The following is a 15,661-nucleotide window of genomic DNA, read 5'->3' on the forward strand; positions in this document are numbered from 1 at the left end:
ATTTGTATCTCCCCCCCGCCCTTAGATTTCCAACTCGTTTAAAGATTTTAGTGCATTTGAGCTACTGCACTTAGTTCAAATTGATACTTTGGCTTCGTAATCACAATCTTTTCTTCCTAAATGCTCTTCAGACCTTTTATTCACTATAGCCTAACTTTGAGGCAAAAATTCTTATTCTGTGTCTTTCTATCCGTTTTTTATTCTGGGTGTTATATTGTTTTACTAATTATGTTCTGTTTCCTTGAGGCATTTAAAGGGGAAAGATGCAATTTCAAAAATACAAAATAAATTTGTTCAAGTTTAAGGTTTCAGTCTTTCCAGGCAGCATCCAAATTTCCTCAGCTCTTCTTAAATGCCATATCATCAACATGATTTTCGTATCCTTCTTGCTATAACTATCCGATGCTCGTGCATCATCTCATCTCTCCAGATTATGATTTGCTTCTTATTCCACCGGGAAGTGTTTTGTCATTATATAATTTTGATAGCAACAGAGTAAGTCAGTGTAGATTTTTAGAGCAGAACAAATCACTCAAAATTTTATTCTAAAGTGAAAACTTTCCTGGGAAATCATATCAGTGTCATGAATAATGATCTATCGATTTCACTTGGCAGAACACCTGAGATTTTATTTTAAAACTGATATTACTTGCAGATGCTTTCATTTTTTTATAGTAAATTTATAATGCACCTAAATAAAAAATCCTATCTTCAGAATTAAACTTTTTGAAAGCCAAAAAAATGTTCTTTTCCCATCATTTTTTTTTTAAAGATTTTATTTATTTATTTGACAGAAAGAGAGATCACAAGTAGGCAGAGAGGCAGGGAGAGAGAGAGGGGGCAGCAGGCTCCTGACCTTGCAGAGAGCCCGATGTGGGGCTTGATCCCAGGACCCTGAGACCATGACCCAAGCTGAACGCAGAGGCTTAACCCATTGAGCCACCCAGGCACCCCTTTTCCCATCATTTTAAAAGTCTCTTTCCAATGGATAATTTTAAATTATTTACTCAGAAGGTACTTTAGTTGTTTTCTTTGAGAAATGTGAGTGTACATACTTGGGGTTTTGTTAGCCAGATATATTTAAGGAAAAGCATTTAAGTATTTAGGGAAATAATATTTCTAAGTGTTATGAGTAAGGTCAGAAATGTGCTTATATATGAAAGTTCTGAGTCAAAGCACTTAGTAATCGATGAGTGCTAGTTAACAAAGTTCAAGAACACTGTTCACCCAACACATTGTTGGAAATTAGAAAATTTGATAACAACTACTTTAGGTGAAGTTATGAAAAAACAAGTTTCATATCCTGCTGGTGGGAAGTTAAATTGATACAGTATTTCTGTATGTTAAAATAAAAAATATGCATACCCTATGACTTAGAAGGTACACTTCAGGAATTTACTCTGGCTTAGAGAAGCATTTGTCCATGTGCCAATGGACATAAATATAAGATTGATTGCAGTATTGTTTATAATAGTGGAAATCTAGACACAGTATAAATGTTCAACAGTGGAGAACAACTGAATTATCTATGCAGCAGCTTCAAAAGAACACTGAAGATCTGACAAGAAATGATCCTGAATCTTAAGTATGGCATCCCATCAGGTTCCATTGGACCTAATTTCACTTTTTAAATTTCTTAAAGGCCTTTTAAAGAACAAAGAGAAAATTCAGATTTTTCTTTAAAGGAGAATAAAATCCTGTTTTGCATTTACCGTGTGGGTCCATTGGACCCTTTTATAAATCTGACATGTACTTTGGGATCTTTAATGATTTTTATCTTTTCTGTATCTGGAGGATCTTGCTCTTTCATCATTCAAGAATTACTTTGTATTATTTATGAATTAGTTCTACTAAAAAGTCCAAATGTAAGAAAACTAGAGAATGACGATACAAAGGTAAGATAATAATCACTACCACACCATCCTTCCTTGTTCTAATTGTATTGCCCAAAGTGCTGCATCGTTCTTCAGGAAGTTGTAAAAGACTAAAAATAGCACTGTTGTAGTCTAACTACAACAGTTATTATAACTGTTACAGTTATAATTAATTAATTTCTATTGATGTAATAATTAACTTTCACATATTATAACTGCTGCTTCTAACTTTCATTGAACAGAGTTGAGAATTCCGAATTTTTAAGTTTTTCACCCATAATAGAAAAGGCGAAAAAAGTAAGAAGACATTTCACAATTATTAGATTAATCAAAAGATGAATGCGAAGAGAAAGATTGCAGTGCTCTAGATACTACCGATGATGATGAAATTTCTTGTATAAACAAAATCTTAGATCGTAAGTGTTCAGGTGACAGTGGCTTATGTGAATTTTCCCAAGCTTAAGAGTCAGTGTGTGAATAATGTATTTCTAAGGGCAAAATGGAATGTGTTCTTCTCCAGTTAGTTACTCCACAGGCATCACACATCATACAACATTTGCTGACGAGAACCTGAACCATCCTGACGTGTTGTGGTTCCTTTGTCTTTTGTGATGTCTGTGCACTAAGGTTTACCTAATACTGTTTGTAGGTGTACAGGTGCTGAAGGCAGAAGATTAAAAGTAGATAGATGTTGTGAAATAAAAGTATTGATTGGATCGGTTACTCTGATTTGGTATTTATAAATATAAAACTGAAAATGTTTTGATTTGTGGAGCAAAAAAGATGGCTGTCCTCTCCTCAACAAAATGATAAGCTTTAAATATTTTTAAAAATCCAAGTATTGCATTTTTGTCCATGCAAGTAGGAGAAGAACCCAAAGTTATGATAAGCTAGAACATTTTAGGAATGTATGGAAATCTAGAATCAGTATTTATGAATGACTGTGGTCTAGGTGCATGCACGACAGCTAAGGAGCAGTTAATTACTTTGAGAGTGTGTTGCCCATTCCAAGTATATTGCCTCTAAGTCCAGGAAAATGTGGAATAAAAATTTGAGATTTGCTCTGTTTAAGTTCTCACTGAAATTTGTCTTGGGTTTTTTTTGTTTTGTTTTGTTTTGTTTTTACTACCCCTTTGTTGCCATTTCTGCAAATTATTTGTAAAATGACTTGAAAGTATTAAAAAAAAAAAAAGAGTCCATTGGTAAATGGTGAAACCTATTTTTTTTAAATATATATTGAATGTGAAGGGGAAAAAATACAGTTATGGAATAATATATTACAGTGTGATCCTGATTTGTTTTGCTGTTTTTGTTTTTTTTTTTAAATTTTATTTATTTTTTGACAGAGATCCCAAGTAGGCATAGAGACAGGCAGAGAGAGACAGGGGGAAGCAGGCTCCCCGCTGAGCAGAGAGCCCTACCCTGGCCTCAATTCCAGGACCCTGAGATCATGACCTGAGCCGAAGGCAGAGGCTTAACCCACTAAGCCACCCAGGCGCCCTGTTTTGCTGGGTTTTTTTGTTTTTTTTTTTTAAAGAATCACAAATCAGTGCAATGAGTGTGTAAAAACCTAAATGCAGAGAAGAAAGTTGGGAAGGGTAGACACCACACTGATCTCCGGGGAGGAGAATGAGGGGAGGGCAGTGCTCACAGGGGCTTTGAAAAATAAATAAAGCTATAGATAAAAACAGAAAAATATAAAAGCTAAGAAAGGAAAACCAGCAAGGTAAAAAAAAAAAAATTTTTGTATCAAAAAAAGCGAAAGATGCCAAAGACCATAGAAAGATGTTTCACTTAAACAGGATATGAAAAATTTAAGGTCTCCAAGTCTAACACATAACATAATTTCTACTAATGTAATAATTAAATCTGGAAATAATTTTCAGTGACTTCCTTTATTATGCTTATTACTAAAAATGATTTAAATGGCAATAATCTGAACTGTAACTTCTAGTAATGAAAATGTTGATCTTAGAGAATAGTAGGGAAAACAAGATCTTGTAAAGTAGACTTCAGCAGTGGAGCTATTGTAAGACTGCTAAAGTTTGTGCTTTGAGCACTATTATTATAATAACTGTCCTCCCGATTCTTATTTTATAGTTAAAATTTAGCTTTTATACTCGAAGCCTTATTTTGGGTGTGTGTTTACTTAAAGTCTAACATTATTTCTTATGCTAGAACTTAGAGATTTTTTTAAAAGGCAGTTTTCATGCCTAGTAAATTGAAACATGCTTCTTTTGGCAGACCAACTCTGCAGGAGGAGAGGAAAATCGTGATTAAAAATGGTCGGCACCCTGTGATTGACATGTTGCTGGGAGAACAGGATCAGTATGTTCCCAACAGTACGAATTTATCAGTAAGTACCACATGATGCCAGTAAACAAGTCAAAGGTGTTAACACTGATCCAAATTTTTAAATACAAAATAAGTATTTTTGTAATTTACTCAGGATTTAACTTTGACATTAAATATAGTAATCTTGGGCTGTAGTTTTATATTCAGCACCAAGTATGGAGTTGGTGTCATTTCCAATGAGAGATTAAATGGAAAGATTTAGCAACTAAAGGGTTAGTCTTAATTAGTTATCCTGGGTAACCCCTATACATAGTTTTCATTTATAAATGCCCAAATATGCTAATAGGGTGGAATCATACTGGAGTTTTTGCAAATTTCTAGTAGCGTTTAATGCTATATGTTTGTCCTGTCTTTCAGTATTTTAAAATGTTCTGCAAAAGAATTGGAGATGCCTCAGCTGATTTTGTTGATGAGAACTTTGTCACACGGGCTAACGTTCTCTCTCTCACAGAACATTAATGACCCTAAAGATTTATTCATTTAACATATACTTACTGTATTCCTATTTAGTTTCAGGTAGTGAAACAAGTATTAGAATATTAGAACAGGGAGTGGTAAGCAAGACAGAACTATTCCCTGCCTTAAGGTGCTGTGATCAAGCAAGAGGGTAGCCAGGCTATTATAATACACAATATTGGAAACCATGTTGTCCTGGGAGCATGTAGCAAGGTCACCCTAACTTAGTGTAGAGGGAGCATCGAGGAAGGTTCCTTGGGGATAAAATACCAATTGAAGACGGAGTCAGTGTAGGCCAGGGAGGTGGAGAGCAGTATACCAAGTCCAGGAACCAGTGTGGCAGAGGCTGCGAGTGAGGCAGAGCAGGGTGAATTCAGGGAAGTGAAAGATGGTGAGTGATGTGTAGCATAGAGTGTAAAGAAGGGTTCAGATATAAGGAAGAAGCCAATTTGCTCATTGCCATATTAAGGAATTTTGATTTTTTTTTTCCCCTAAGGGAATGAGAATACCAGCAACAGAATATTTGAAGCTCTGAAAAATAGCAAACTTGTGGGATGGAATGTGTGTGGGGGGGGGGGGGGGGTGCGCGCCCGCGCCTGCCTGTGCCTCTGTGTATGTGTGTTTGTGTTACATAGAGTTACATTGTCAAAGATATAGCCATACGCTAATTGAAGTGATATAATCGTAGATTTTATTCAATAATGTAATTGCAGTAGAGAAAAGAGTCCAGTGTGAACTGAACTCAACTTCAGTTTATGCAGAGGTGACTGGGTGTTTTGAAGGGAGAATGAGGGACTGGGGGGAGGAATGGGGTGGGAGTGGAGGGTTATCTTGCAGATTCAAGGGAGTCGAAATTATAAAAAGCAGGAAAGGGTATTGGTTAATGTGAAACCCCTCTGGGTTTACTGACTGGCATCTGGAGCATATGCCCTCACACAGGGAGTAGAAGGAAAGGGAGAGTATCTTCTAGAATGTTTGTATTTCAGAGATGGCTCGCCTCTTCTAGGTTGCAGAAGAGTTACACCTCAGTAAGGCAGAGAAAGGATTTATAACTGTAAGCTTTCTGAAGTCATTGCTTTAAGAGGAAGTTCAGGGGCCTTTGTGCCTGTTGTCAGGTTTTGGCTGGAACAAGCCGTAAATTTTCCGGCCAGTCTTGTACTTTTTTGGTAGGAACTTAAAATGAGTTTGGGATTATCCTAAGAACATGGCCATGAACTAACTCTCAGTGGGAGGAGTAAACAAAATCATTTGTATTGAAAGTGTGAGTTTTTATAGGACAAGACTGAAGCCTAGTGGAGAAGAGGGCTTAGGACTAGAGTTTGGTTAAGGTAAGAGCATCTATGTCAACATCAAGTGAAATAATCTGGTGGTGAGATCGGAGAATTAGTATGTAGGGAGGAGCTAAGCGGGAGAGGTCGTTGTATCAGAGAATGAATGACCAACTTTAGGATTTCGGAGGTAGTGCTCTTCTGGAGGCGGCAAGTCCTAGGTATGGCCATGGAAGATGAGTAGCAGAACTGGAGAAGAAATCAAGGAACAGAGTGTGGGAAAAAGTCACCCACGTAAATGTTGAAATCATCTAAGAGAACATCAGCATTTGGAGGGGAAGCTGATGGTGTTCTAGGTGTCAGGGATGGAGACTGGTGACCTGGAAGTTTTTCGATACCTGAAGTGAAGACAAGCAGAGAGGGGTCAGGTTCTAAAGAAACACGTAAGAACACGTAAGAAGGAACCTCTGAACTCTGGGATATGTGTGGTAGTAAGTGGCAGAAAGCTCAGCCTCCAAATGAACAATAGCCAAGTTTCAGTTTAAGCCTGTTTAAAAGAAATGGTAAGCAAGGATATTAGAAACATAGGAGTTGGGACTTTGGGTCAGTGGGAGAATTGGGATGTAGTGCAGCAGCTAGAAATTAGGTCAGAGAAAGGAAGCCCAGAACAAACAGCAAGGGAGTTGAGAACATAACAGAGTACTCCCTCTTGGGCTGTGAGCAAGGGCGACAAAGGTGTGCATGTGGTGAATTTGGCTACAGCTGTGGTGAGTGAAAGGAAATGCTTTCAGTTACATTTAGTTTAATATTACATTTGGGGGACGCCTGGGTGGCTCAGTTGGTTAAGCAGCTGCCTTCGGCTCAGGTCATGATCCCAGCGTCCTGGGATCGAGTCCCACATCGGGCTCCTTGCTCAGCAGGGAGCCTGCTTCTCCCTCTGCCTCTGCCTGCCATTCTGTCTGCCTGTGCTTGCTCTCTCTCCTTCTCTCTCTCTCTCTGACAAATAAATAAATAAAATCTTAAAAAAAAAAAAAAAAAATATTACATTTGGATGCAGCACATAGATTTGTTGGTAGTATATAACCTGATCCCCGAAGTCTATAAACTTGTTCATTCTCATGAGGGAGTTTGTAATTGACTTAATTTATCAAGCCAAGTTAACACTTCTTGATGCTTTATTGACTTTTAAAGGAAGGCTATGTGAACATAAGAATTTCTTTTTCAGTTCTCACAATACCAGTGGGGTATAGCTTTCCTTGAGAAAGTAATATAGTTGCAACATTTAATACCTTGGTTTATGTTTTACTTATAAATCACTTGAACATTATTTCCTGTTACTGTTCCCATCCCCTAGCATGCCCACCAGCTCAATCCCAAGTATGTTATTCTTGACATTGGTTTTTTTTTTTCTTTGCTTTTTCATTATTTTTTCCCTCTTTTGCTTTCTTTTAAAAATGTATTACACTATTTAATAAAGCAAGATTTGAGAAACTAAACTAGCCTTTTGCCTAATTATAAGAATGTTTAAAGGAAACATTAAACTTTTATATTTAAATTTTTACAAAATAAATGGAGTGATTTTTTTTCCAGTAGGCACTTCAGAATATTCCAGAATATTCATTTCTTTTACATATGCTTTTTCTAACTTGAGTAGGAGTTGATATAGAACTGTTGCTATGGTGAAGTGCATTCTATTTTACAGGGTATAAATTTATATATAGGGATAGTGTTGAAAAAGAACTTACTATGTAAAACTCAATTTAAAATATTTTATAGGTGTTAATTATAAAATATAGCCTGAAAATAATTTCCTGAAAGTCAAATGACATTGTTGCTTTTGATAATCATGTAATTTTAAGAAATGGTCTTTTGTACATGTGATTATAAGTGTACTTTTCTGGATTCTGTGTTAAGTGAACTTATTATAGTCCTTCTGAACAAGCCAACTTTCTGCCTACTTTTCTGCTCCCAGTTTTAAGAATACTCTTCTTTTCACATTTCGTAATCTGGCATTTACTTTGTATTTTTATTAGCATTATTTTATGAATATTTTGTTCTTAGAGATTTTGACACACTTTATGTCAGTATTGTGTTTGAGATCAAATTACACAGAAGAAAGAGACAGAATACCTTCCTAATCTGGTGGGAGACACACTCAATTAAATTAATAGTAATAGAATACTTAAAAAGGCCCTGAAGGAACTAACAGATTACATGGTAGAAAAATTGGCTTTAAATGAGCAGGCATTTCAAGGGGCGCCTGGGTGGTTCAGTGGGTTGAGGCCTCTGCCTTCGGCTCGGGTCATGATCCCAGGGTCCTGGGATTGAGCCCCGCATCGGGCTCTCTGCTCGGCGGGGAGCCTGCTTCCTCCTCTCTCTCTGCCTGCCTCTCTGCCTACTTGTGTCTGTCAAATAAATAAATAAAATCTTTAATAAATAAATAAATAAATGAGCAGGCATTTCAAAGTAGAGGATATCCAAATGGTACCTAAGAGACTAACATTTTCTTGACCTGCTATATATTAGCTTTTCTAGAATGCAAGAATATAGCAAAGGATTAAATAGAGAGGAACTATGAACTTTGAAGTGTTTGGGGGGCACTGGGTAGAGATCCTAATGGGAACATGGATTGATGGATATGAATAGACCAGGAGAGGGGTCTGAGCTGGAGTTACAGATTTTAGAATGATCATGACGTATGTACAGCAGTTTTGATTCTGAATCCGTCAGGGAAATTACATGAACATGTAAAGAAGACTGATGAAAAGTCCTCTCAGGCACTAACACAGAAGGTTGATTTCAGTTTCACTGAAAGTAGGTTTAAACGAAAACTTTTTAAAAATTTTAAGGCTATATATTTATTAGAGAGTAAGAGTGAGAGAGAGCACAAGCAGGGGTTGCAGCAGAGGGAGAGGGAGAAGCAGGCTCCTCACTGAGCAGGGAGCCCGACAAGGGGGCTCAATCCCAGGACCCCAAGATCATGACTTGAGCCGAAGGCAGACGCTTTACCTTACCGACTGAGCCACCCAGGTACTCCGAACTTTTTAAGAAACTTTTAAACATATTTACCCTACCTTGTTTCCAGAATTTAGAGATATAGTTTAATCTGAAGATCACACTTGTTATAATGGTAACCAGATGTTACTGTATATTCCTTTCTATCCTTTGGGACCTGGCTCTTCTACATCTTCTAGGAAACCTCAGTTTGACTTCCCCAAGCAGAATTGAAAGGAATACTCTTTTAAATCCTCTCTTTGTTTCCTACCCTGATTCACTATATAATCTGAGTGTTTGTAGACTCAGCAGTGTGGGATCTCCCACCTCCATCTTGCCCCTCTCCGGCACATTTCTGCATTCTGCAGCCACAGGGCTTTTCCTAACCTGTCCTAACACTCTCCCATTTAAAAGCATGCTTAAAATTCCAGCCATATAGTTCCCAAGTTACTGTGCTTCTGGGACTTGGCAGATGGTATTCCCTCTGCCTAGAATGTCATCTTTCTCCATACCATCCACTCCTGCCTCACACACACCCACAGCCCACCCCACCCCACCCTCTAGCTCCTGCTGTTCTTGAAGTCTTGTCTTGGGTGTCACTGTCTGCACCGAGCCTTTCCTAACCAGCGCTGGGTTTGGGTACCCCATCACTTACTGGTAACACTCATATTTCTCCCCATTTTAGTACTTAACCAGTAAATTATAACTGCCTTGGTCTGTGGTTCCCAGTGCACTGTGAGTTCACAGTAACAGAATGGGCTTTCTCTGGGTTAGTTGTGATCCCACTGTCAGTCACAGTTCTCTCATACTTAGCAGGCACCTGATCATATATGGTAAATAAACAAGAAATAGCCACAAGCCTTGGACAGTCTTCAAATCTCGCTTTAAACTTTTGCCTCCCCCCCTCCAAGATGTTATGTTTCAGGATGTTATATGGGGAATATCACAATTTACTGACTAATTATACTGTAGAACTAGAAGGGAAAATAGGAGTCATTTAGTGTAACCGTATCTTCTTACTTATGAAGAAACAAGGCTCAGAAAGAGAGAATTGACATGCCAGAGGTTACCCAAGTTGAGTGATCTTGAGCGCTCTCCCAAAACACAACAGTATTCTAGGGCAAGCCAGTGCTTTTCAATTGTTTTCACTTTGTAGCACAACTTCAAAATGATGAGAATTTGGGGCACCTGGCTAGCTCAGTCAGTAAGCATCTGCCTTTGGCTCGGGTCATGGTCTCAGGGTCCTGAGATTGAGTCCTGCGTCAGGCTCCCTGCCGGGGAGCCTGCTTCTCCCCCACTTCTGCTGCTCCGACTGCTTGTGCTCACTTTCTCTCTTTCTGTCAAATAAATAAAATCTTTTAAAAAGAGAGAGAGAGAAAGAAAGAAAAGAAAATGATAGGAGGAGTTTGATGATACACTGGAATGAAAGAAAAAGGAGAAGGTTGCTTGGAGCCAAAGAGGTTGGCCACCTGCCACCTTGAGGATTAGGACGTCGGCTTCTTAGCATCCCTGTAACCCATGAGACAGACCAAGGCATAATGTGCCAAGACATCCTGCTTGGGAAACACCACTACAATCCGCTACCATCTCAGGACTCTTTATTTATTAAACCGAATGCCTAATGGATGCATTTTTGATAGTGACTAAAGTTAGAGTTTGACTTTGTGTTTTTTGTTGGTAAAGATTTATTTATTATTTATTTATTTATTTATTTATAAGTACATGTTAATTTATTTATTTATATGGGGCTCAATCCCAGGAGCTTGGGATCATGACCTGAGCTGAAAGCAGACATTTAACTGACTAAGCCATCTAGGCACCCCTGTTTTTTGTTTTTAATGTAAATAATATAAATTCCCCTTATTGGAAGAGAGAGTGGGAAAATTGTAGTTGATAGCTTCTCAATTTGTGGAAGGGAAGAAAATGAGTTGAATGTGCAAAGCAGGAAGTTTCCCAGGAAGTACTTGAACCTGGTAGATTTCTGTGGCCCAAGGGAAGTCCATAGCCCAGCTCTTGTGGAGTGGGTCTGGGTGGACACTGGAACCCTGGTTACAGTCCCTTCTCCTGAGATCGAGAAGGGGCTTTATGGCCAGGCACATAGTAGGTGCTCACATATTTGTTACAGGAATGATGCTTGAAACTGGTAAAGATGAAGGAGTACAAGAGGGGACAAAGATCACCAGCTTCCCCTTTCCTCCCTTCTCCCAGACAGAGTCTTCTCACTACCCCAGAAATGCTTGGTTTGGCTATATAAAAGTAAGACTCATTGTATTTGTATTCATAAGCTGTTGACTCTTTGTACTTAATTACCAAATAGACTAACAATAATGCATCCCATAAAAATATGTCTGAGTATTAGGTTTAATTTAATTCTGTGCCTGGATTATTTGCATAGATTTTGCTATAAATGTATTTTTCACAAAGGATGATCATGGGATCACATTGTTTAAAAATTGAGGAAACACCAATGGCATTTTTTTTTAAAATATTTTATTTATTTATTTATTTGACAGAGAGATCACAAGTAGTCAGAGAGGCAGGCAGAGAGAGAGGAGGAAGCAGGCTCCCTGCTGGGCAGAGAGCCTGATGCGGGGCTTGATCCCAGGACCCTGAGATCATGACCTGAGCTGAAGGCAGAGGCTTAACCCACTGAGCCATGCAGGCGCCCCACCAATGGCATTTTAACATTGTTTTTTGTTACTTCTTTTCGTGGTGCCCATTTCTTCCTGCTTCTGACACAGTGAGATAAAGAAGGATATTATATATGATAACTGCTTACTTTTTAAAGTGTTCTGACCTATATTGCTATCTCTGCCCAGAATGTTCCTTCTTCTGTCTTCCTGTCTATAACCCATCTCCATTGATGGAACTCCTACTCATCCCTCATGAGCAAAAAGATATTATTGCCTTCTCAGAGCTTTAACTATTACTCTGGCCAGAAATAATCTCTTTTTTATCCTAGCACTTTCTTTGTTCTGTTTTTAAAACTCATCACATATCATTTGTTGGTACACAAAGGTAGTGGGGGAGTTGATTAGAGGCATAAATTCATACCTTGGTTAGCTGTTATTTTATTATCATCTTGGATAGACCACTGTACTCTTCAGTTTCTTCATCCACAGAATGAGAGGATTAGGTTGAGTAACAACTAGCTCTCTGTGGAATATAAATTGGACAGCATCCAGGCATCAGAAGGGTCTGGACCCTTTCCTTAGCATGTCAGCGTACAGCCTGTGCTCCTCTCCAACTTCATTATCCCCCTTTCTGTTTGTAGTTCCCCTTGGGTTAAAAGTGCAAGGATTTGGCTAAGAGCTTATCTGGAGGAGGCTTTCACTAGGGAGTTTCTCACTGTAACCTGTTATTGATTGACATGTTCAGGGAATAAAACACTTTAAAACTGCCAAACTTTTTCAGCAGTCTGCAACTATTATAAAAATAGTTCTGCCATGAGTCTTTTTTGAAGATCGATGTCAATATCTGTACCTGTCAAGGAGGGAAACCTTTCTTGTAGAAAATTAACTGATGCCCAAGTCTTTGAAATTAACATGTGACAATTTTATTGTTTTCCTTTCATTTTATTTTATTTTTGCAGTGCATCTCCTGACTTCAGGGGCATTCTGACTGACCGTCATCACAGTGTACCCAACAATAGACCCAGGGTTGCTGGCCCTGCACTAGAGCAGCCCTTGTATCTGGCAGTGACTGTGTCTGCCTGTCATTGAGAAGGGAGACATCTGTCAGGGGGATGATCTTCGCTTACCATCCCCATTCAGCTGCTTGGTAGCTCCACATTACTGGGCAAGGTCCTTAGACTCCCCAGGCCTGTTTCCTCGCCTGTAACATGGGAATGTAGTAGTACTTGTATGACCCTGTGAGGCCATTGTGAGAACAGAATGAGGTGATGCCTACCCAGTCATTAGCACAGTTACCTGTGGCACGTGCTAGCTGTGATTTTCTTATGATACCTTAACAATTGCCTTCTAGTTTTCATCTCCACTTCTCTTTTCTTTCCACAGATGACAGCATTCTTTGTGGAAACTAATTAGTTATCTCAAAACTTACCGCTTTAGAGTCCGTGTTTGATACTTGATACAGAATACTAAGATTTTATTGACTAGTGCTGTCACCAGTGACATCACCAGTACTGAGGCAGAAACTTTAAAGATTGAACTCTAGCTTCCTCAAAGGTTTACTCAGGCCAGGCCATAGGTACACCCCAGAAACAGTCCCCTTGGTACAATGCTTCAGTGCTTCAGTGTTGTTTTATCGTCATTCATCCATCCATCGATCTGTCTTTTCTTTTTTCTTTTTTTTTTTTTTTTTTTTTTTTAGATTTTATTTATTTATTTGGGAGTGAGAGCACAGAGAGAGAGGGTGAAGCAGGCTCCTGCTAACCAGGGAGCCCAGTGTGGGGCTCCATCCCAGGACCCTGGGATCATGACCTGAGCCAAAGCCAGATGTCCACCCAACTGAGCCACCCAAGTGCCGCCTCTGTGTCTTCTTGAGAACTTGATCTGTGTGCAGCATCATGCTCCATGCCTGGCACAGGTGTGGACATCGTCTCGACTGTCTAGTTGATTGCATCCCTGGGAAATTCAGTAGGCTCCAGAATGGGTAAAAACGTGGTTTTTGCCAGCTCTCAGCTTCTGGCTATTCCGTTGGAATGCTTACTCATCCTCGCTGGTTTTCCAGATAGATTTAATGGGTTTTTCACATCTGGGACTTTCTGATGTGTGGTGCCTCTGATACATAAGCCTGTGCTGGAAGGTAGATGCACACGTGAGATTCTTGATCATTTCCTCACTTACCCTGTCATCTTGGGGACTGTAGAGGAAAGGGAGTCACATATTCCTGACTAGTTCTAGAGAGAATGCAGATGATTTTTTCATCTGTAAGGGTGGTGAATATCCCTGTCGTGGTGCCTTTCACCAGTATTTATTAAGTGCCTTCTTTTTGTCAGACCTTGTAGTCAGTGGGGATGGGCAGTAAGATGGGAACTTACTTTCTTTTCTTTTTTTTTTTTAAAGATTTTATTTATTTATTTATTTGACAGACAGAGATCACAAGTAGGCACAGAAGTAGAGAGAGAGGAGGAATCAGGGTCCCCGCTGAGCAGAGAGGTGGATAGGGGCTCAATCCCAGGACTCTGGGATAATGGCTTGAGCCAAAGGCAGAGGCTTTAACCCAGTGAGCCACCCAGGCGCCCTGGGAACTTACTTTCTAGCAGTGACATTGGTATTAAGTACACAAGAAAATTAGGGAAATTACAGAGAGGGATAAAAGGTATAAAGAAAAAAATGGGCTAACAGCATAGAGTATGACAGGTTAGAGGGGCTTAAGGTAGATTGAGTGGCCAGAAAAGGTCTCTCCTGGGAGCTGAAGTTTGAGTTTGGACTTGAATGATGGAAAGGATCTAATCTCAGGGAAGAACATCTCAGATGGAAGGAACAAGCTATGGAAAGGCCCAAAGGCAGGAATGAGCTTGGCATCTTATGGCAGGTGGAAGAAGAACATAAATCCAGTCAGGCTAGTGCTGAGGTAACGTGTGGAGTGGGGGAGGAGATTAGGCCGCATAGGCGGGCATGGTCTTTAGGTCATGGTGAGGAGTTGGGGCTTTAGTATTAGAACACTGGGGAGCTATTTGAGGGCTTTTAGCAGGAGACAAATTCTGTTTTAATATTTAAGACAGTCACTCTGACTGCAACGTAGAGAACGATCTGTGGGCAGAGAAGCAGAGAGACTAGTCAGGACCTGCTGCTGTGGCCCACCGGGATGGTGGCAATAGAGATGCAGATAAGAGGTATTTATGCATCTCAGAATACCTCCTGAATCTTCACAGTCTCTTTTTTCCCCATTAGTATTTACTAGAGTGTGCCCAGTATATAATTTATTTCCCACTGCAGGTATAAGTATTAGTGCTTATTAGCAAAGCAACACTTTATTACCTACAGATAGTTGAGTTGAAAGTATTTCACTCCTTAAAATCTTCTGAATTCTTGTCTGAAATCTTCAGATGCTGGATAGGCCTGGAAAGACCACTTCCACAGAAGGGACCGCATGTCTGACTGGGGTCACTGTGTACCATTTTTCCCAAGTATTTCTTGTAAGTGAATTTCACAGCTTCCCTTCTTTGATTCAACCCAGAGCCACATACTGTCTTATGCCTGAATTTGGACATGTTATTTTTCAGAGGGTCATAGAATTTGAGGATGAGAAATCATTTAATTCAACCCCCTCACATTAGAATTTAGGAAACGGAGACCTGCAGAGCTCTCTTGACATGTTAGTACCCTGTCACATTTTTGATTCCCATTTGAAGAAGATACCTAATTGAGCCATAAGTATAAATCCTCTTATCTTTCAAGTGATTGGAAGAAATAAGGTATCTAAAAGATAAAGGGTATACTTTTTTTTTCCTCATAGCTTTCCTAATTACTTATTTTAAAAAATTTGTTTTGTGTCTGCACTTCCATCACCCACCCCCATTGCTTGTTGGGTTTGGTAATTCCACTTGAGGTGGCTCCACCAACAACACCTTCACCATTCAGGGCCCCCTCATGACACATTGTAACCCTTGTGTAGGTTATTCTGCCTTGTATTACATTTTTTACTTTCTAGTATGTGGAGTTTTTTTCTGGTGTTCTATTTTTATGTAAATATGCCGGAAATCCAAATAAAGAAATGTCATTTGAAACTGTGTAAATTTTTCCTAAA

General features: G+C 39.2%; 1 protein-coding gene across 1 annotated transcript in view; it reads left to right on the forward strand.

The window, feature by feature from the left end:
• Positions 1–15,661, forward strand: part of LOC111148257 (mutS homolog 3) — a 181,346-nt gene that overhangs the window by 123,545 nt on the left and 42,140 nt on the right. The window contains 1 exon segment of the mRNA XM_022504714.1: positions 4,119–4,230. Coding sequence (XP_022360422.1) covers positions 4,119–4,230 — 112 coding nt within the window.

Source organism: Enhydra lutris, unplaced genomic scaffold (assembly GCF_002288905.1).
Source record: "Enhydra lutris kenyoni isolate GAN:26980312 unplaced genomic scaffold, ASM228890v2 scaffoldscaffold19, whole genome shotgun sequence".
Lineage (NCBI taxonomy): Eukaryota > Metazoa > Chordata > Mammalia > Carnivora > Mustelidae > Enhydra > Enhydra lutris.